This window comes from Aythya fuligula, chromosome 2 (assembly GCF_009819795.1).
Source record: "Aythya fuligula isolate bAytFul2 chromosome 2, bAytFul2.pri, whole genome shotgun sequence".
Classification (NCBI taxonomy): domain Eukaryota; kingdom Metazoa; phylum Chordata; class Aves; order Anseriformes; family Anatidae; genus Aythya; species Aythya fuligula.
Window position 1 is genome coordinate 155541205 of NC_045560.1, and position 23220 is coordinate 155564424.

Genomic DNA, 23220 nt, shown 5'->3' on the forward strand with positions numbered 1-23220 from the left:
AATTTACATTAATTCAAACATAACAGTGAAAGAGGATTGTACTGTATTTTATCACCACAGACCCGTATTCCTTAGAGACTTTGGAAAGTAAGTGTCACAGTCCTGTATGACAAATTCTAAAGTTAGCTGTCAGTGTGATTAAAAAAATCCTTTACAATTTTTGTTTCTCAAAAATGGCACGTCTTCTCTTGCCAATCTAACTGGACCTATTAAAAGTTTAGGTACGAGTTTGTTTGTTTCTTTTTTTTTTTTTTTTTTTAAATTCTTCTTTAGTCTATGAAAAAACATTTTTAAATGCAGCACAATAAAAAACATTCAAGAAACAAGCTTCAGAAAATACATTTGCCCTTAGACACAGAGAGAACAATCTTTGTAAGACAGTTGAAAACCAGGATTTTGTCACTCTTTTGAAAATAAACATTTTGTAAATGCATCTAGAATAATCGAGGCTTCATAAAGAGCCAAAAAACGCTTTGCTTTTTCTTTGTATTAAAAGCTAATTCACAGCATTTTTGCCCACCAACTTGAGTATGAATTAGATCTCTCCAAATTATTAAAAGCAGTTAAATGAATAGCAAACTGAACGAAGAGGTCGGTGTTTTGTTTCTTTGTTTTGTTTTTCCCTAAGCCCTGAGATCACAGCTCTTGGTTCAATTATAAAATATGGGTCTGTTTTATAACAGACAGCTTAGAGATTTTGGCAAACCACATTTCCAACAATCGTGGGGTTTGGTACAAGAACGCAGTTCACAATCAAGTCTGAAATTCTGGACGGAAGGCTTTCTTTGCAAATGGGAAAGAAATTAAGAGGCGTCCCTCATGGCTGGCTGTCACTGTAGCTTGGGCAACTGTTGGTCTAAGTGCAGCTGGTCTCATGTGAATCCAACTCTCTATTGTACTGAGTCGCTAAACATTAAAACATGTCAAGCAAAGTACATAGTGCGCAACGTGTCCTGATGAACTTGAACTGCTTTAGCAAGTGCTTGATGATCTCTGCCATTACTCTGACCCGAAGTGTGGCTGCCTTCAGCACTGAAAGAGAAGGGAGGGGGGGGTAAAAGGGAGGGCGAAAAGAAACCCTATTTAATCCGCCTCTCCTCACACGTAAGGTTTTCACGTCATTTATTTCTTCTGAACAGTTCATTGCCCTTAAAATACTATTGAAGTTCTGAAAAAAAGGCACAGAAGCATACAGGAAGATTTCCTGCTTGTTGGCTTTGGTTCTTTTGTTTATTTTTGGTTTGTGGGTTGTTGGTTTTTTTTTTTGGTTGGTTGTTTTGTTGTTGTTTTGTTTTTGTTTGTCCTCAGTTTTTTCCCCACCCACAATGTAATTCACTGGGGAAAAAAGCCAACAAACTCGCCCTCAAACCGCTAAGCGAGGATGCCACCGATCCCAGAATTAACAAGCCCTTTTCTCTTCCTGGGAAATTGGGTAAAAATCTCAAACCGTGCAACTCACCTGTCGTGTTCTTTATCCACCAGATGGTACCTGGCTCGGAAGGCAACCAGGTGCGCGTAATAGGCAGGCGCAGGGATGGAAACCGAGCGGGTGCAGCGTACGTACGTATGACACAACTGGTAGGTGAGAATCTGCAGCTCATCCGAAGAGAAACGATTGTCATCCCAGAGGACGTGGTAATGCGAAGGTCTGCTTGTTCCCTGCAGGCAGATCACACAGGAATTAAGTGCTTCGGGAATGTCTCTTCAAATCTCTGCGGGTGAACTGCAATACAACCTGCTACTTCCCCAAATTACGTGTGAAATTCTAGACTTCGGCAAATTTTTCCTTTAAAAAGGCAAAGAATTTCCCTCCTTGCTCCTTGTGTAGCAAATCCCTTTGCATTTTTGGAGAGGATTGCATTTTCTAGAATTTCATCCACGTTACTAATATTAAATAATCACACTGAAGTGCACTTTGACCTTGTGAAACTTACAATCTTACAAAGAAGCCAGGCAAAGTAGCTTTATGCAAAATATTCACTACTAACAGTAACCTAACCCGTGCCTTCACTGCATGCACTTCTTTTTAGGGAGTACTGAATTTAGAAGAGTATTAAGCTTCCAGTGCTGTTGTTGATTAATAGTTTCCACTTCTGGTTCAGAAGAAATCACAAGAAAAAGTGAAACTATAATGGTGCTGTCTGAACGTACCGGAGATTTCCTGTGCATGTTTCAAGAGAATTTAACATAAGAGGCAGCTAGGAAAAATAGCCCAACTACCTCACCACCATTCAAAGCAGCACGCTGGCAGGAAAGAAGCACATTAAACTAACTGCACACCGTGTGCTTCCTGGGTGTTTGGGTTCATTATTTCTTCTAGATGTTAGCAGTGATGGAAGAGCATTACAGACAGCACAGGAAAAAGCAGAAATGCGTAGAATGAGGTCGTGTCCTTTGTCTCTGGAGTAAAGAGCACATAAAATACCAACAGCCAGTGTTAGCACTGAAGTTCTCATCCCATGCAAAATGCTGTACCTGAATACCAGCATGACTACACAGGTAGAAGTCAAACTCTGATGGATGGGTGATTTTTGTGTCCACTGTGGTGCCAGCTGGAATGTTTCCACTTTTTCCAACCTGCGTGAACAGTAAATGCAAATATATTAAGGTGCACAAACTTTTTTTTTTCTCTTCAGCTGTATAGTAAGGAAGAAGAAAACATTTAAAAAAAAAAAATGTAAAAAGTGGGGGAAAAAAGAAGAGATGAGCTGCAAAACCTTTGGGTTTCTGTATAATAATTAGCTTTTCTGATTAATGCAAAAAGACTTTCCCACAACTGATTTTTCAATCTCTTTTCACCTTCCCATTCCAGAAGAGATTATTTCTCTGTGACTTTTCTTGTTTGTACCTGAAAGAGGACAACCCATGGTTGTAAGACAGGCCTCACCTCCCCTTAAAAATATTCTACTTGAAAGCAGAACTTAGAAATACTCTTTAAAAGCAGTTTAAGGGCAACCACATCACACTATTAATATAAAACCAGCTGCATGTCAGCCTTAGAAGTAATTCTCTGCTTAGGCAGAGAAGCTTGACAGCAGGAAATCAAACACAAGAAAAGCCCTGTCTGTGAAAAAGAGGTTTGGGGTTCAGAATTCTCCATTTCCAGAAATAACACCTACAAATGTACGCTGCTACATATAACGTGTTATGACACTCCATATGCCCACACCAAATTCCAGATACCCAAGAGATTAGATACCTAAGAGATCTTACACGTATCATTAAAGGAAAAGAGTTCATCTCACCTAATAGTTTCCATGTCTACATCCCAGCTGGCTACCTAAGAGTCACTCTACAGTCAACAGGAATCAAATCAGTGAGCTTGCTAACACTACTTTAGGAGGAAGCACACCTTAAACTGTGTTGGAAATATCCAACAGTCCTCTGCTTACAAAAAAAAAAAAAAAAAAAAAAAAAGTACCTGAACTATTTCAGAGGTAGATTTCTACATTAGAAGCCTTACACTACTTGAGTCAACCTCAACCCTTATGGATCTCCAGATAGGAGAAAAACTGAAAAGAAACAGGAACAATTTGATTAACTTTAAAAGATGATGTAAAGACTTATATGATGCACACTGTTGCTCTTTCATAAAATCTTCTTGCCAATTATGATATGGGATAAAACCCAGAAGCTTTCCTTTCCAGGCACAATATTTCACCCAATACATGATGTAGCTCTTTAAACAAAGCAGGTTTTTCCTACAGCACCCGAGCAGTTCGTATGTGTGCTATATACTTGTTGGTCACTGTCAGAACGTACCCGTTCATTTTTATCTGTACAGAAGAGTCTGGTGTGATGCCTTTTCTGCACAACTATGAATGTAATTCCAGGCTGGTAATCCTTTTCTAGTTTAATGCATGCTTCTCTGATAGCCAGCAATTCATGATGGAGAACCTGAGTCAGAAGCAAAAAAGATACATGATAAATATGAACGACAGCTTAGAGATGACTCTTTTATCGTGTTCCTTCTTGCACTGTCACTCAGACCAATGAGATGTCAAAGCTTTCAGGATCAAACCTCAATTTCTCCACTTAATGAGAACAAATTAGATCACCAGTTCCCTGAGCCAGGCTGGAGCTGGTTCCATATTTGTTCAGTTCCAAGCATGAGGCTTGGGCTAATAAAGCTGTGTGTCAAAATCTTTTCAACTGCCAAAGACAAATGAACATTTAATTAGGCTGTTGAACATACAACAGCCTAATTATTTTTTAGGCTAGTACAAGGGATAAAAATCCAGAATTGCTCAACTGTGTACGCTTTTCCAGCTGTGTAAAGCAAGGCTAAAGGGATCAACAAAAACAAAGATAAATGCAGTAAGCGAAAAACAATTTGGGATTTATGGTAACTATAAACTGAAATCTCAATGAAAAAAATGGAAAAAAAATAAAAGAGGAGTTTTATTAATTGATGTTTACTAAGTGACCTTTCCTCCCTTCCCCTTTGATTTTGAGAAATAGATCAAGTTCTCTATCTTTACATTTACATGTAAGAATATTGGAAAGGAAAGCATATTTAATATCTTTAAGATATAAATAAAAATATTTAATAAAGCATGGCATTTGTAAGCGAACAAAATAAATACATTTGTTGAGTTTTAAACAGAACAAATGAGAAATGACAGTGTGAAAATGGAGAATATTACACCTGGTTAGAAGTAGGAAAATGAGCTTACACTTCAGTTTTTCATTACTGTTCACATTCTATGTGATCCAAATTGACTAACGTATCTTGAGTAGGTCACAGATGTTGAACAGACTTGAGTTCTAAAACTATACTTTATTGCTTATATTTTTGCAAAGTTAAGTACGTTAAGGTGATCAGGTATTTAAAAAAAAGTTCCTAAAACAACTGAAATCATTTTCCCTGCTCCTCTTGCTCAGAATGTAACAGATTTGTTGAGGGTACACTACTTTTCATAGCTCCATCCACACAAAACTACATTTACCACCAGAAACCAACAGAATAAAAACCTCAAAATGAAAAATGTAACCTGTTGAAACTGCCCCTCGGAAACGCCATCTCTGTAGAAAATGATACGAGTTGGTTTAAATCTGGTTGATTTGTAGAACTGGATAAGCAACTCCCTGACCATGGCAGCCAAATCTTGGATGATTTCTTGGCGGTGCTGCTGGACCCGAACAGTGGCACAGTATCGATTAGGGTGAGCGTCCATGCTTCCTACAACCTGGGGAAAAAAGGCTTAGTATCACACCAAACTTAAAAGTAGTTTAATAAAGGTAATTGATGAAAATAACTGAACTGCTTTTTTAAACAGGCAATTTTCTGTTTATTAAACCTCAAAGTTCGTTATTTTTAAAATTGCCATTGGACTTAGAAATAAACAAACAAGAACTCTACACATCAAAAATCCCAACACATCTCCACCTGGCTTTCCAGGACACGTGTACAGCTTTTTAAAACAGGTATTTGTTTATTTAGCACCAGAGTTAAGATGAATATTGCACATATGGCCTGCAAAGATTCTCATTATTAATGAAGCCAGAGCATCTATTACAGGTGTTGGACATAATGCAAATCATGCCATTCCCTATACTTAAGATTACTTGAATTATTTAAGAATACTTGAGGTTACGGCACAGTATGTGTCATCAGAAAGCTCGAATCCCCCCAGAAAAACATAAGTGAAGATCTCAAATTCCTATTCAACAATGGATACATTTTTAACATTCTTAACTGCAGGTTAAAAAGATCTGAAGAAGCAGATTTAGACACACATCAGCTTATTACAGGTTGATAAATATCAGCTAATAGAAAAGCTCCTCTGTGCATTAGCATCTCGGGCATTTTACAAAGCAATACACACATTGAAGTAATTAGCATCAGAGTTCTCTCCAAAGTTTCATTAAGTTCTGCAGAGAAATAATTTGTAATACTCTAACTAGGCAATCAGAAGAAATAGACCGCAAAAGAATTGCAAGTAATAAATGCTTCAGAACTGAGCAGTGGGAGAAAGCAGGGGTTAAAGATAACTACACAGTTTACTCACTGCAGCAATGGAAGGCTTTTTTCCATCCCCAGCTGGAGGATGAGTTACATCTGCACCAAGGAATATGACAGGCTGTTGAAATACTGGTGGTCTGGTAAAGAGAAAGCAAGTTTATAAAAGCAGCATGGCTTATGCCTAATAAAGCACATTAGAAGCCAGCTAAATAGCTCTCTATTCTCTTGCCATGAATTAGCCAACAATTTCAACTTAATCAGAGATGGTCACAAGCAATGAGACAGTACTTTGTCCTGATCAGGGCTCTCATGCTACGTACAAAGTACTGATAGTACTTTATAACTGATAGTTCATTTTCACTAAAAATGAGAAAAAAGGATTCTTCTGACTTGTAGAGTCACCGCCTCTATTAATTAAACCACACAGAAGGATCAAAAGTTGCTTCTTCAGCATCAAATAGCATCTGATAAAATTAAACTGCACACATGATTTTGTTATGATTTTGATTATGTTTATGATTATGATTTTGTTTCCAAATGAAAAGACAACCACATTTTTCCTTATCAGTGCAATCAGTTACTGCTTTAGAACTAGATTTGGTAAGCTGTGCTTCAAAGATTAATTAAACCCTTAAGATATTAGTCTACTGCCTCAGAAATAAAACTCCAAAACACTGTGCTCGAAATGTGAAGCTTCAGCTCTATTCCTCAACAAAAGGATTTTAAATGGGAGATTTTAGGCCACTGGTATTTCTGGTGTTCGTGATGTATGAAGGAATGGTTAGGTAAGTTGATAGACTCAACTGTTCTCAGACCTCCTCTAAAAATGAATTTGAAGGCAATTATAACAATATAACTTGTAATGCAATTAGAGAATTGTTCTTTTATAGAAATAACTGTTCTAGTCCTGCCCTGCAACCAACAGAAAATACTGATGGAAGCGTTCTGTTCCAAATACCCCCAAAAAAGTACTTTTCTGGAGCATTCAGGCACTTTGTGCAGTTGTGCTGCTCTGCCTTTTCCCCTTTATTTAACTCCATTTTCTTGAATGCATAGTTTATTGGTACGAGGAGCAGAATTCAACTTTCTGCCCATTTCATTGCTGTTAACACATGCACTTAACATAGAATTTCTGTTTATGAAGCCTGCTTACATGGCATGCAGCTCTTTCTGTCTTGTTTCCACTGCAGTATCTTAACTCTGCTCTAAAAACCACTGTGCCTTTTTAAATGCAGTCTCCATAATACAAAGATCTTCTGTTGCTTTAATACTGGTTGACAGAGTCCACACTGCCAAGGCTTCATATATTTAGTGCAATAAACAGAATTTGACAAGATAAACAAAACATACATCCCATCCCTTCTCATAATGTGCCCCCTTCTCCCTCCCACCAGATACTTTTTGGATTATTTTTCTGCAGCTGCCCTCTGACTAGCCTAAATATCAAGTGAAAATTTGCTTATCTACGCAAAACAGTGTTTGCTTCTTTGATACAGAAGTCCAAGAATGGTGTAGCAGGCTGCTCCATGGGCTCTCTATAACTTGAAATGCAATGTGTGTAAAAATGCCATGTTTTCACTGATGTAGAAACCCAACTGTTCATTTTGATTAAAGATACTCTTAGTAATAGTGTCTGTGTGTGTATGTAGAACTAAAGCTTCTCACTGTAATACTAATAAGAAATTGCAAGGTAAACCTGGAAATAAATTAGTTCTGTGCCCCCAGCTTCTTTCTTTTTTTTTCTTTTTTTTTTTTTTTTAAATATCTGTTGAAGTTGAGATGTACAACAAAATAAAGAATCTTCACCACAGCTAATCTATAAAGGAAAAGGTGCTATTATTTAAGATGTTTTCTATTTGTTTGAAAACTCAAAACAAACAAATTTATTTTTTTTTCTCCATTGAAGTGGAAGCTGTGTATTTCAATGGCCAGATTGCAATAAGAGCTTTTTTTTTTTTTTTTTTTAATAAATTTCAGCTGGAACATGTATTCCTCTACAGTCTGTAACCCAGCTCGTGCAAAACTGCATTTGAAGCCAAAAGATATAGTCTGACTAAAGACTCACTTAAATTACAATGTGATTGACTATCAAAAAAAACACTTAGTTACTTAGTTATCTTATACCATGCACGTTCTTTTATCATACAATACCCTCTTCCTCTGTGAAGGATGCCTTACCTTCCCTGTGGCAGTAAAATGTTATTTACACCTCCTAATTTGACGTTAATTTTTAAGCAGAGGTTGGACAGAGTTTGTGGTGTTGTTCTCTGCACGTTCTTCATCTGAACACACTGCGTGGCCATTCCCAGCACGGTGTCACCAACACGCTTCACCTCCGCTGCAAAACAAAGAAAAAAAAATTATATATATATATTTTGTGTATCACAGATCAAATAAATGTAGGAGACATTGAGTCAGTGACACCTGGAGTTTTAGTAAAATGATTGTTTAAAGAGAAAAAAAGAAAAAAAAATTCCCTGACCCAACCCTGCTCTCCAGAAATCCTCTTCCCAGTTCTCTACCGCTTCCATCAGTTCCCAACAGAGTACCTCAGTCCTAGACATCACTAAAGGCACTGCTGGCTGATTTTAACTACAAATTATTTTAAATTAAACTAATTGTAATTTCAGAATTACAGTGCTTTAGCAGCATCGAAGAATCTTTGGCTAATGGAGTCAGGTAACAGGGATAATATTAGGATGATGCACATTTTATTATTAAACACTGGACTAGTAACACAAAATTAGTATTAGTGTGCTAAATAACATTGAGAAAATCATGGTCATGTCCTTCCAGTTTATCATCTTTTGCCCTGACTTGCATAAAAAGCAGCCACTTTAGCAAAGGATGGCCCATAAAAACTCCAAAATAACTCATTAAGAGCCACACTCCTCAAAGGTTAAAATGAATCCCATTGTTAACAGCAAAACTGAAACTTAAAAGCTTTAAGGGAAGTGTATAATCTTACACTCAGGAGAAGAAATGTAGGCTCCAAGACAGCAGATATCCATTTATCCCAAAGGAATAGAATCAATACTACTCTTGGAGAAGATGCAACACCATTTGGCATCAGGAGAGGGAAAGAGACTTTCTGAGGAGCAGGGGGAGAGAAGGAGAAGAGACAAGAGTGTGTGTATAGACGTGCAAGAGGATGGAAGAGCACAGGGAGAAAATGAGAGGTAATTAGAGGGCGCAGAGAGAACCATAATTGAAGATAATGAGAAGGAAAGCAGATGAGAGAGATACCACATCCTCTCAGTAGTCAGAGGGAGGAAAGAATCCCCTCTTCATGCCAAGCAGGAAAACTGCAAGATGTCATTTTGCACTGGATTGGTACCGAACAACCTAGAGACAGACAGCTTTCTTTGCAAGGCTGAACTAAAAAGGAAAAAAAAAGTGTTGTTTTGTGGAGGCTTGTTCTTAACTCTCTCACTTTTGAGTTTATATCAGATAATCTTGGGAAAAGAATTAGGAACCTATTTTCTACTGTATTAAATCGGTGAGAGATGGGATGGGGAAAACAAATCCACAGCTGCTTGGCAGATCGGGGCTGTGAGAAAAAGAGTCCTTGAAGCTATGGGAGAAAAAACAGTGGATGGTGCTGCAATTAGGCAGGGTTAAGTGAGAAAAGGAGGAAGGCAGGACAGGAAAAAGAGCAGTCCTGTGTTTAGGAAGAGCTAGGTAAAGACGAGGTGTATGGTTTGTCTCAAACATTAAAACTTATGTCTGTGTGTTAAGTAAAATGCTCTATTTGTCAATCTGTTGCCAAAATCAGTTGAAGTTGCTGACTTTTTTCACCCGTGTAATTCCAGACATTTGTGCCCTCGTGATTCAGGAGTTAAAAATTGAAACGGGAAAAATCCACAGGCAGAAATTTTCTACTTCATTCAACTTCTTTTGCCAAAGGCTGATGGCATGAGTAAGCAAAGTCCTAAAAGCTACACAGCTTCTGAGCTCGTTACTTCAACCACTTGGGACTTTTAGGACACCAATTACAGTAAGTTCATTTTAATCCACAACATAACACTTCAATCAATTTCTGAAAAGCCCCGATTTTACCTTTCTCACTCACGAATGCAACCAACAGGACGAACATGCAAAAGCGAATTAAAAGCATAGTCAGAAATACGAACATACGTTAAGGTATTAATACAAAGCATCACACAGCACAAGAAGAGGAATAAATTTAATTCATAGGCTATTTCTAAATTGAATTTATACAATTGAACCAGAATTAATTTGTTTCTCAAATAATTCCAAAAAAAAAAAAAATGCATGAAATTGTGACTAGAACATGCTGGTTGGTTTGGCTTACTGACCATAGACTGGTGTCTTTCCTGGCAAAATCACCACAACAAGCTGCAGGCCGGTGTAAGTGTTCTTGAGATGTCTGAACATGGGCTCCACGCTGTCGGCTCCCTGGGCATATTTACAGAAGCACGGCTGCCCTTGGATTGGCATTCCTGCATCTCTGGAAATCTTCCTCAGCTGTTCCGTAAAGGACCTACAAGGATGGAAATACATTAGATTCTCAGAAAAAGGAAAAAAAAAAAAAAAAAAAAGAACAAAAATCAGATTTTTGTTGTTATTTTTGATGGAGTGGTCTCTAGACTTGCAGCGTTTGCTGCCCAAAATAGTTGGGAATTTATCCCAAGCACATCTTCAATTTATTGTGCCTAGGTAGTCACTGAAGGGAAGGTAGGAGAAGATAAGGAAACACACTGTGTAGATGATGCCATTGCTGAAAATTTGACTTCCAAAGCAAAGGAGTTATTCCACTGTATTTGATCTTTCTATGGGAGAAAGAGTATGAGCTTCTTTTTGCAAAACAAACTACAGGGATGATAGCTTGGATAGCCCACTACACCAGACTCTTGTGTGTATCACTATAGAAGTTACAGGAACTTGTTTTTTGGTCCTGGTAAGAAAAATGACCAACAGAAACTAGCAGCAATTGCATCTCAGAGAATTAATCTAACATCAGTAATAACATACAAAAAATCACCTTGCTAGATCACCAGAGAAAATGTGTACCCTGGAGGTGCAGACAAACCTTCTCCAGGTTTTTTACTGCGCCTCTTGCGAGCAAGACTACAGAAAGCACTTCAGTGTGGCATGATGGAGGTTTATAAAGCACACTGAGTCTGGAAATCGTGTTCAAAGTCCAAGCTTGTCCAACTTAGATGCCTGTAAGTCCCACACAGGCAAGATGAGCAGGCAGTGAGGTGCCACAGTGCGGATCTGTAGAGCAGAGAGCTTGGTACCACCTTTATTATTTTGGAGTGGATGTCTCCAGAGGTGCGTAACAAGTTGCTCCCCTTCACCAAGAGGCGCCACGTAGCACTCTCTTGCCCACAGAGGGCACGAAGATTTTTTCCAACCCCGTTGCTGTTCTCGTGAATCATAAAGCAGCGTGAGGTTCAGCCCTGCAGCTTGTGACTTCTTGCAGAAAACATGCACGTTAAGCATTTTCCCTGGCAAAACGAGTATTTGCCACTCTAAGCAGAGAGAGTCAGTGGCAGAACATGCAAGTCTGCACTGCTGCAGGTTTTGAGCCTTTCATTTTAGGATTCTGTCTGTAGGTACAGTGCCTGAGACGAAAGGTGCACTCAACATCCCCAAAAGCAGGATGATTTTGAAGACTTAAGGTTTTTTAAGGTGTTTTTTTCTGATGGATCTACAGCAGTTGAGTTCCAGTTAACTGAGGATGTAACAAGATGCAACAAGGTGCAGCTGGATGCAGCCACTTTCCCAGTATGAAGGAAATTCCTTTCACTACAAGGACAAACCCCATCTGAACCGTAATAATCTTAATAACCTGCCAATCCCTCTAATCTGTCTCATACCCTCCCAAAAACTGAGTTCTCCTATGCCGGAGCTCCACTAGAAGCAACATGTGTAAGGGAAAATCTGCTGGCAGATTAATTCCTGTCAAACACCTGGAAAAAAACAAGTCCTTAGCTTTACAAAATAGGATGTGAACTAAAAGGTAACATTTCCACTGTTTTCTCACCACTTATTAGGGAAAGGTTCCCAAGCTATTTGGCAAATTATCTACAAGAAGCTTGTTATGGGAATACCGCTGCGATGAATAACCACGGCCCTGCATTCACCTGACAAAGAGCAGCTGAGTCACCTGCCAGGGCAGCTAAGAGCCACACTTGCCCGTGCACGAAGGGCAAGCAACTGTGTACAAAAAGATTTAGGCAAATCCACCTACACAGGCATGCACACTTTCTCCTTGATCTGAGAAAGGCTGAGGTCACTTTTAACAAGTCTTCCATTTGTTTGTGACAAAAGGTAGGGAAATGACATCCAAGAAATTAATTCTAATGTTGAAAGTCGATAAAATAACTACAAGTCCTACTGAACTTGTGACTACAGTAACTTGTACGCTGCTGTACTCCTGCATCTGGGCAGAAAGTTGGAGGAAGTTGGATTACTTCTGAAAATATTCCTTTGAGTAAGTTCTGCATAAATTACTCCATTCCACATAAGGAGGAAAAGAACTAAGAAAAATACAAGCTAGCTTTCAGTCCTGACAAATACTTGGTGCTGAACATCCTTCATAACATCACTTGGATCATCCGAAACTCAGACTTAAGGCCTCATTGTGGTAGGAACTTTGTCGTTCAGTGTTAGGTGGTTTTGCTCAGTCTGATTTTGAGGATTTCATCATGCCAACATTGAAATCATGATGGCATCACTCAAAACACTAAGAGGAACTTCAAAAGCACTGTTAAAGATGTACTGCCATGCGTTAAACAAACCATATATTCTAATTAAATTATGATATTTCCATACATGTAAGCAATAAAATCATCATCTTACGCAGCGCACTTACTTAAGATGAACTTCAGTGCATTGGCGCTGGGGAGCAAAGCAAGCGATTGCCCAAACCTTTATTTCAATTCCAGTGTGAAACTGTTTATTCCTCATGTCCCAGACTCCTTGAACTGGCGTAGCAATTGCTTTATTCTGGAAGAGGAAAAAAAAAATACAGTAACACTAATGCACAGAATGATTCATGCTAACAAAGATCAGTTACGTTTGTGCTTCTCTCCAACCAGCAGATTATTTATAGTCCGAGGTCTTTCTCTACTGTTTACACCTATCCTACCTTATAAAGATCATTCTATCACTTTAACAAGACAGCTGGCCAGGCTGGTGAAAAGGAAAGCTTGTAAAAAAATCAAGCAGGCATTGTTCATTTCTCCTGTTTATGGTTTTCTTTGGTTACATAAATCAGCCGCAGACAGAAATTATACACGGATATTAAGACAGATGCTATCAGGTGGTATATAAATCAACAGGAATGTACATTTCTACAGGAACTTTTTTTTTTTTTCTGCAGGAACTTCACAATTGCTGGGTGAACTTTCCAAGAATGACTCGATCCAAGTGCTATCAGCATTTTATCACTAAGTAGAGGCAAATAGTGGTTCAGTGTCAACTCAACTCCAGAAAAGACCCAAAAGAGATGACAAACGATGACTGGTTACTGAACTCTGACCTCTGCAACCATTTTCTCCCATCAAGTGGGTATTACTGTGATGGATTATCTCCATTAAGGATGGCGGATAATGGATACAGGACAACAAACTTATTCTGGTTACATTAATTACCTTAATAAGTGTCAGTCTGTAGTAGATGTTTTAGACAAGTTACCACGACGTCTGCCTTCTCATTGAGCAGACGAGGCCAAAAATTTTCAAGACACAGACAAATTTGATGATTCATTTTGCAAAGAGTTGGGTTTGCTGAAAGCAGCACCTCCCCCAGCTGCCATTGTCTTCCCCCTCTGTTCTTGCACCAGAATAGTTCCTAAGAGCACTCTCCCCCGTCAAGATCAGGCAATGGCAGCTGGGTTACCTTAACCTGACACTGGAGGAAGGTTTGAGCTAATCTGGCTGATTTTGACTGAAGAGCATTAGGCAGAAGACAGAATCACAATTTAAGACATGAGATCCCTGCCCCTTGCAGGTTTATGGCAGTTAACAGTGAGTTGTGCACTGGAACAGAATTATCTTCAGCCGGTGATGCACGATGTAGAAAAGGTTCATCAGAAGCCTCCACAAATTAAGTCATCCTAAACATCAAGGCTTTCATCTTGCAGAAAAACAAGATGCTGTGTCATTGATAGAAAATACTACTTTTAAGCTTTTTTTTTTTTTTTTTTTAAAGACAATGAAGTAGGATGACTATATCAGACATCTGAAAACCCACTGTAAAGAAAAACCTGCAAATAAATACTGTGACAGGAAGAGGAGTCTCTAGAGAGTAATGTGCTGAGAGACAGAGAATACCTTAATATAGCTGTCCTAAACAGGGCTGCTTCACCCAGAACACTCAAAACCACCCAGAAGTTTAGCTTTAGTGAGGGAGACAAAAATAACTTTAATTATTACAATTCCTTATCTCTCTCCTTTTCAATGCACTGCAGTTTGAACCACTGTGTGCAGGTTTCTTCTTGCAACACGCAATAAAACAGCGTGTCAAAGAAAAAGGCAGCTTGCAAACATCTTCCTCTGGTTTATACAAAGGCATTTTACCCTAGCCTTGCTTTCAGAAATAAAAAGGGAGCGCTGAAGAAAGCGTTGTAACACATAACATGGCCACTGAATTGAAGGATTTCTAAAATTAAAATATTTAAGTGCTACATATGATGACTTTATCCCGTTACGCCCAACGTCATTCATTGCAAGCGAGCATATTACAAAAATTATCACAGGCAGTAATCAAAGCAACCACAGGTAATTGTACAGCGTGTGTTCAACATACCCTGCCTCCGTAGAGGATTGATGGAGGCTGCAGGACTCTACCAGTCACATCTGTCATTTCGTCCTTGACCATTATCCCAAACTCACGAACATAAGGGTCAGTATTGAAACTTGCACTCCGCATCTGAAATTAAAAGGACTGAGATATTACTTGAAGAAAAAGAGGTCCTTTTTAGGAAAGGTGAAAACATTTCTGAGGTAACTGTATTTGGGCATATATCCCCTATATATGGGTGAAGTCAAGCATTCAGAACCTCAGTTAATTCTTCTTGGATACGTGGATGCCTCCAAATTCAAAATAAAGTACCAAAACCCAAACAACAACCCTTAAACCTTTTGAGAGAATGCATTTCATAGTGGTTAATAAAGAAAGTTTTAGAAAAACAAGGTTACAACCTGCGTGCAGCATGCAAGCAACTTAGTACCTGCTAATGGTAAGAGAAAAAGTAAATCCTCTGCTACACTTGACTCATTTTTGACAGAACACTTACCAATTTGCTAATCTCTTCCTGACGGTCAGGTGCTGATCTGGCAGTTGCTCGAATCATAGTGGAAGTTTGATTGTCGGTGAGCTTTTTTATGCATCTTTGTCCTGCCACTATGTTGCACACCTAAAACACCCGCACACAAAGCTAGTTAAAAAACAAGATGCAACTGTGTGTAAAGCAGCAGGAAAAAAAAAAAAAAATAAAGAACATTTTTAAGTTGGCTACTCATAATTTTGACAGCAGTTCTTCCTTTTTTCCCCTCTGCCCGCCTTCCCCAACTCCCAGAATAGAGTAATATCTAAAGGTTTACTTGCCTCCAGAGGAAGGTACGTGTGCTTCTGCTCCTGTCCAACTTGTAAACATGGGAGGTGAGGATAGCGCAAAACTAATTTGTGCCTGTCCTTAAAATACTGAGCTACAGTGCATTCAACTGTTTGTCCATTCTCCTGCTGAAGCGGGAATCTATTGGAAATCAAACATGAAAACAAGCTGTTATTTCCCATAAACTACTTTCCCACACTTGCTCAATACACTTCTTGGCACAAGTTACACTTGCTGGAGATTTAAACTATCTTGTTTAAACGATGTGTGTGCACTTCTGCAATTAGGAGTCCATCACAGCCACTACCACGTGGCTTTCAACAGAAAGCTGTTTCTATAACTTTTTTGATACCTGAAGCTACAGACTGTTTCCTAAGAATGGGTACTCAGAGGCAAAAGCTAACATTTTCTGCTTGTGATACCTGCAGTTCTACATTTCAGGATGTGCCATGCACAGACGATTGTAAGCTTACTGTGAGGCACAAAACCAACTATTGTTTCCACAAATGCACTTCTCTCTTTGTATTCCAAATAGATTACCACATATGCACTCATTTGCATACAGTTATATCAAGCTGGCACACACAGTCCTTTCATTAATATAACGTGTCATTGAAAGAGTAGGAAATGAAGTCAATTAAATACTGTATTTAAATATCAGTGAGCTATTTTCTTGTTAAAAAAGCTGGTATCAGCTTTGTTTCTCAGACTGCTGTCTTAAAAACGGGTAAAATACCTGCCTGTTTAAGCTCTCTGCAAAACCTTCAACAGTGATTATTAATGAATATTTTTCCAGGCTAAAAATGGATTGGCAATAAGCAGGATTAGGAACCTTATCCCAGTTGCCTTCGCTTCTCTGCTTAACAGCTCTGGGAAACATTATGCTACCAATGGGGTGTTTGGTTCTAATGCTGAAGAAATCCATGAAGGAAAAAGAAATAAAGCACAGATCTAAAATCAAAAGATGAGTTGAAATGCTAGGAATTTCATTATAGCATAAAAACAGAACAAAATGAACAACAAAATTGGGAAAATACTTTGAGGTGTACTTTAAATGTATCGAGCAAATAAAATTGCCATTTTGCAAGACTTTTCCTAGCTTAGTAAGGAAGTCCAGGCCCTCTTCCAGCATAAAATTAAACATCTGCTTAAGAAGCAAAATATTTTACGTTTGGTGACTTGCTGGTCGTCTGGTGACATTGCACACTCTGTATTTTCTTTTCATTTGTCCACAGTGTGTTATCTCCACCTTCAGACCTAAAAATTGGAAAACATGTTTCACTATTTCTTTAAAAACAAGGTGTCAGCCCCCCCAGCTACCAAACAAGACTATGTTGTGTAGTAAAGTTCAGTCGTTAGCTTGTTCTTAGAGCTTTGAAAGGTATCTAAGGTAGAACTCAAACAATTTCCAGTCTTACAATTCAAAACCCCTGACCTTCAGCCAAAGTTCAACATAGACTTTTAGGTACAAGGCAAAACCTTACAGCCCCAAGAGTTGAAAGACAAATCTGGACATAATTAATTCTAATTCTGTACTTCTAAGGAAGCCAGGGATGGTGGTGGAAGGACAAAAAGGGCATGAAATGAAAGGCTTGTTTATACTCTGTCTAAACACACAGTGTCTGTGAGACCTCCAACGCAGACCTGATGAATCTGGAAACAAAAGGCCCCTACGCAGCCTCTAGGAGCCCACGAGAATGAGGCTGCTGGGCTTTATTCTCAGTGAAGACAAACATTTGCTACCTGTACAGAAGTATTTCGGATCTACCACTACAATCAAACATAAGCTTGGAAACAGCACTTTTTTTTTATTATTATTACTTGCATGTTCAGACAGAAAGAAGTGTAGGTGGACTGTCACAGTTAGGAAGTTGGATGCGTGGGAATAGGAAAGAGGGGGTTGTAAATACAAATTCCATCAATATCTGCACACGTGTATAAACTCATGCTGCTGCTGAGCAACACTGCACATTCCCCCTATCTGTCAAAGGCACTCACTTGCCAAACAAACTCATCTTCCCACGTAATTTGCTGGGGCTCAAAGTGCTATCTATTATGAAACCATCAATAAATAGCAAGTTTTCAAAAGGATCTGTGAAGTCTGCATCGCAGTATTTTAATCAAAAGATCAACTGACTGCGATACCTCAATTTACAACTAGTTTTGCTGCAAATCTGAGGTAACTGTTACTTCCTGAAGACCGCAAATCCCATGGAAAAGAATAACAGTAATAACCAGATGCTGAATTGCGAGCTATTCTTCCAAAACACTTACAAATGGTACAAACTCGATTTATTTATACTTTCCTTGCAAACTTCTCATTGGGCAAATACATGTTTTCAAGATGATTTTGTAGGAATGAGGAAGACCTAAAGCTGCTTTCACCACAGAACAGATTTATGCAGCTTGTTTTTCTTGTCTAACTTAGTTTTTATCATGAAGGAAGGTGTCCTAGAGATGGTGTTTTCTTTGTAGTGCCTGGTATGGTGCTGTGTTTTGGATTTAGGATGGGAATAATGCTGATAACTCAGTTTAGTTATCGCAGAGCTGTGCTCACACTAACAAGTCAAGGACTTTTCAGCTTCTCACACTCCCTGCCAGCGAGGGGCTGGGGGTGCACAGGGAGCTGGGAGAGGACAGAAGCAGGACAACTGGCCCAGGCTGACCAAAAGGATGTCCCACACCACACAGCGTCATGCTGGGGGGGAGATGGCTGGGGTGGAGGGCTGCTGCTGCTCAGGGAGGGTCTGTGCACGGGTCTGCAGGTGGTGTATGTTATGTGTCACTTGTTTTGTTTATTCTTTTTTCTCCTCCCTTTTCTTTCCTATTAAACTGCCTTTATCTCAAGCCACAGGTCTACACAGAGTCGCTTTTTTCCAGTTCTCTCCTCCATCCCACGTGAGAGGGAGGGAAGGAACAGCTGCATAGTGCTTAGCGCCTGCCAGGTTAAACCACAACAGAGTGACCCTGATTCTCCAGAAGAAACATTCTGGGTATGGACTCAAACAACACGAACAGCACAATTCCCCTCTCCTCTTTGATTCAGTCTTTCCGTATTTGAATAACTAGCATACTTCCAGGAAATTATACATACAAACTATACTTAAGTATGCAAAAATACGTTGTCAATGCATTAGTAAAAGCTGGAATATGAAAATCTTTACAGCAGTAATCTCAAAAAAAAAAAAAAAAAGACTGAGTAATTAAAAAAAGAAATGAAATCCCAGTCTTTACAAACAACTTGAAATGACTGGATTAGAGACAGAAAATAATGCAACCCTTCCACATGTCTAATTGTAACTTGCATTTACTCTAGAGATGCAACTATTTTAAGAAGAGCAAAGCATAAAGTAATATTCAAATTCTAAATACAGGGTGAAAAAGCAAAATTCATTTAAGATAACTTTTTTCTAAGGAGACTGACAGAACAAGGGATGCTGCTGCACAAGCTGAAAGGCTCTCAGTTCCTCTGCACTGAGATGCTCTCAGACATCCACATGCATGAGTAACTTTGACCTGAAACTTGATCAAGTGACTGGGTGGTGGTGAGGCACGATAAAAGGAAGGTATGTCAAGAGAATCTACACTTAAAGGAGGAAAAGCTTATACGAGCCAGTAACTGATCTCAGTAATTAAGTTACGATCCATCTGCTGTTAGGAGAAGAGTTTATCCCAACACTTAGAGACTAAAATCTATCATCTTCATGGATTCACTGCAGCACTTTCATTAAGGGCAAAGCTAATTGAAATTACTCTATCTGCCACAGGCTAAATGTACGTGCATGTACAGTTACCAAATATTCTCAAATGTATGATAATTTACTTCTGTGTACCCAAGCTCTGAATGTTCCTGCTTCAAAAATAAATGAAACAAAAAGCTCACTTAACCTTTCATACTAGTGAATCATGTCTGAAGCCATAGACTTTTCTGAACTGACACAATTTTGCTTGTAGTTCAAGGAACTCTGTCAAAGTCTTGAAATATATGCAAGCAATAAAATGTTTCTTGCCTCTTAGTTTGCTCAAAAAGCACATCCACTGTTCCTTATGATAATCTGTCTCCCAAATAGTCAACAGCTAAGGAAAATCTTTTGAATATGTGTTGATAATACATCAGCAGACAGAATAAAGCAGTAATATGTAATTATTACCTTTTATTTCTTTGGTAAACTTTACCCTTTGGGAATCTGTCAGAGGTTTTTGTTGTTCTTCAATACTTTTGAAGTCCAAAACTTCACATACAAACTCAATAACTGGCTGTGCTTTGTAAAATGCAGTTGCAGATACTGTAGACAAAAACAGTAAAGATTTATTACAAAAGTACTGAGGACATTTTAAAAGAAAACCAGCAGAGGGAATTCGATTTTGGCCTTTCCACTGAAAGAGAGGATAGGAGAAAGAAGGAATTTGTGCAGAACCTACCATCAATATTTAACATCATTTTCCATAAGGAAGGTCTGACTGATTGATGGAATCCAAACCAAACCTCTCTGCCACCGCCTAATGGATTTGAGCACCCTTCTGATGCTGTAAAAAAAGATCGCCCCACAGGAGTATATCTGAAATAAAAGAAAAGAAATTCAGGTCGTAAAATTAAAGCAGAAGGAAAAAAAATAGTAATAAGGACACACCTAATATAAATTCGTACTCGAAAGCATAGAAATACGAGTGTTTCAAACAATAATCTGAAATCCCTTTCAGGACTCTAGGTTATACTTCTTAAAACCCATCTAGTTACATTAAATAATTGGGTACTAGTAGTCAGGTTGGTTTTTACATTTATTTTCAGTATACTGCCTTTACATACCCACTAATTCAACCCACGAAGCATTAATAACTTTCTGGTACCCTATTAACCATTCAGCCATGCTTCAGTAAGAGAATAATTAAAGACCTCTCCTATTAAAACAGCACCGGAATAATCTCTCCCTGTACTTGTGCATGGCTTCCTCTAAAACCCATGGAAACTTTGTGCAGGTGAACGACTGATCTAAGTATTTCTGACACATCTTTCAGCTGCCTCAAAATCACTGCACTGGTAATTCAGTACTATATATTTAATATCAAACTAATCAAAAGCAGTGCTAATATGCTTCTCTGAAGAGAGGTGCATGAAAAACTAGTCTTGGCTGCTTTATTTACTGTAAAAGCTGACTGAAGTGATTTTTTTTTTTTTATCCCTAATGTGAGGATAAAGTCAATGCAATATAAGGCTGCTTAAAGATATTTGCATAAATTTAATTCTCATTGTCTGTTTAGTCCTTTAAAATGGGAAAGTTCAGCCCTATTAAGCTTTGTTCTTTACTTCCCAGCTGAATTTAATTTGAACAGCGTTGTTAAGCGAGTCTTTTCGTGGCAGCAGATTTAAAGAAACGCAGCATCTTGGGTTAACTACAAATGCCATAGATCCCACTGGCTTGGGAAAAAGGATTTTGAAGGATATTTTTTTTCTCCTATAAAAATAGCTGTACTATGTGACACTAACGTCTCTCTAGCACGGTAATATACAAAATTAGCAATTAACATCTGCCAAAGAAAACACAGGAATAGGGCAACAAGTTTTAAAACTGCCCTTCCACGTCTCCCAGCCTCCAAGGACTTTCATCTCGGGGGGTTTCCTTCTCTGAAGCCCCCAGAGAAACAGGGGGCTGCTGAGATGGGAGGGCACACTGGTGCGAGCACACCAGCAGGGAACAAGACTGAAAATCAAAGAGGAAAGGGATTTGTATCCAGGCTTGAGGCTATTCCCTTCTCCCAATGAGCAGACAAGTGCCGTACTGCCTCTTACCTGGCCCCACAATCTACTTGGTAGCCATTATTTGGGTTGATCTGTGTCCACCTACTCAAAACAGCTGCTACAGCGATTCAGACAAATTTCTTACGCCATAAGGCAATTTCCTAAGCAGTAAGGCAAATTTCCTGAGCCGTGCCAACGTCTGCTGCTTACCTCATGGAAGGCAAGTGCCTCATCACCACATCCAGAGCCTGGATGGTTTCAAACGGGACGCTCGGAAGCCGGCCAGAAAGAGCATCGTGTAAAGCCTGCAAGCTCACACAGGACATCCACTTGATTGCCACCTTAAATATCCTGTCCTTGCCTTCTCCCGGCAGCGTGACCTCCAGCTCCACCTGCAACAATGCCAAACAACAAACCAAGATGATTCTTTCTATTGAGAGGGAAAACTGAGAGGGACTTAGAAGGGACCACGCTGAAAAATGCTGTAAAACATGGGAGAAGACAAAGAGCAATGATGAAGCAACAACATATATTAGCTACAGCCTCTTTTTACAGCCAGATTTTTCCGAAGATATATTTCAGAAAACTGGCAGGCTTCCCAGCTGCCATCTATCTCCCTCCGAGACAAAATTGTATTTTGGAAGTGTTTGTGTACAAACAGGGAGGTCCCCGTGAAGATCTGATAACCCCATTTCAGATACCCAACACAAACTAATGCAGCAACATGCCCGTCAGCTTCTGCATGCCCAAAATAAAATGTGGTCTGCAATTACCTGCCAGGATTCACATAGTTCAGGTACAAATCCTTATCCTGGTGATATTAGCATGTGGGAAACAGGCACGTTTCTTCGCTGTGTTAGGCCCTACTTTGAATTTTACATCCCAAACCAAACTACATTATCGTGAATTACTCTAGCTGTGGAGTATTTGGTACTGCTGTTTTCTCATCTTTAGTAAAAGACAAAGTCTGAGCACGGTTCTTAAACCAACAAAGATTAAGGCTTGTCTGAAATTATTCAGACTTGTGGGAATGGCTACAAGAAATAACACGATCAGAAGAATATCCTTTGTGCTGGTTACAAACACGTTGCATTTTCCTGTCCTAGGGAGTTTATTTTTTGAATACAGAAGGCATCCACTTACAGACAAACTGTAATTAGCGGGCTGCTGAAGACAATACACGGGTAACAATGAGCTAATGTATGCAACCAGCTGATCTTTCACAGCAGTCAGCTTCTGCAGTCAAAAAATAGGAAGCAATGATAAAGCCCAAATAATAAGCCTCCCTACAAGCCAAACACCAAGTTGACAATTTACAGTAGACAATGACAATTAAAATTGCAGCCTCGTCTCCCCTTTAGTACAAACACCATTCACCAGAGGAGTCACGTACAGGAAGGAGCCACACACGAGAGAGCAATGGAAAGCAGAGATCCCTTGGTCTGAATCTGGCCAAGACTGTTTATTCCATGAAAAATGCATACAAAGGCACAGGTTTTCACCTGACACAGGCTGGAAGCTCTCTATAAAAACTTTTTGCTTGTTTTTACTTTACAAACTGTGCCATCAAAAGGTCTTCAACACCATTTAGAGTAGATAGAAGACTGATGAGATGCATTTCTCTTTTAAACTTCTCTCTCTTCCAAATAAAGTTCCATCATTTCTGTTATTCCTGACACTGTTAAAACATAACTAATGTGATTATTAGTGTTTTTGGTACATTAATCTAGATATATATCTATTTTTCCCTCCCCGATTTCAGTTTACAAAGCTCCCAAACCACCATGAAATGGAAAAGGATAAAGAATTGGACTACTTGTGTTGAGGTATCCGTGTCCCTGGTGGAAATAAAAATCACAGGACTGAAGAATTTCTATGCCAATGACCAGACCACAACCTTGTATCTGTCCTACTCCCTGGTTTTAATTT

At 39.0% G+C, this 23220-nt stretch overlaps 1 protein-coding gene across 2 annotated transcripts in view; it reads right to left on the reverse strand.

Annotated features, from left to right (window-relative positions):
* Positions 1 to 304: 304 nt before the first annotated feature.
* AGO2 (argonaute RISC catalytic component 2) overlaps positions 305 to 23220 on the reverse strand; it is a 44212-nt gene continuing 21296 nt past the window's right edge. Inside the window, exons 4-19 of one of the 2 annotated variants that reach the window (XM_032183045.1) lie at positions 21502 to 21683; positions 19977 to 20113; positions 19706 to 19840; positions 16724 to 16811; positions 15548 to 15695; positions 15237 to 15356; positions 14747 to 14869; positions 12810 to 12943; positions 10285 to 10469; positions 8144 to 8303; positions 6012 to 6102; positions 4995 to 5189; positions 3763 to 3897; positions 2476 to 2577; positions 1460 to 1659; positions 305 to 1032 (exon numbers count right to left, since the gene is read on the reverse strand). In XM_032183045.1, the coding sequence (XP_032038936.1) occupies positions 924 to 1032; positions 1460 to 1659; positions 2476 to 2577; positions 3763 to 3897; positions 4995 to 5189; positions 6012 to 6102; positions 8144 to 8303; positions 10285 to 10469; positions 12810 to 12943; positions 14747 to 14869; positions 15237 to 15356; positions 15548 to 15695; positions 16724 to 16811; positions 19706 to 19840; positions 19977 to 20113; positions 21502 to 21683 (2244 nt within the window). In that variant the 3' untranslated portion in view covers positions 305 to 923. Of the gene's footprint in view, positions 1033 to 1459; positions 1660 to 2475; positions 2578 to 3762; positions 3898 to 4994; positions 5190 to 6011; positions 6103 to 8143; positions 8304 to 10284; positions 10470 to 12809; positions 12944 to 14746; positions 14870 to 15236; positions 15357 to 15547; positions 15696 to 16723; positions 16812 to 19705; positions 19841 to 19976; positions 20114 to 21501; positions 21687 to 23220 lie in introns of both variants that reach the window. The other variant, XM_032183044.1, reaches the window with a different exon arrangement.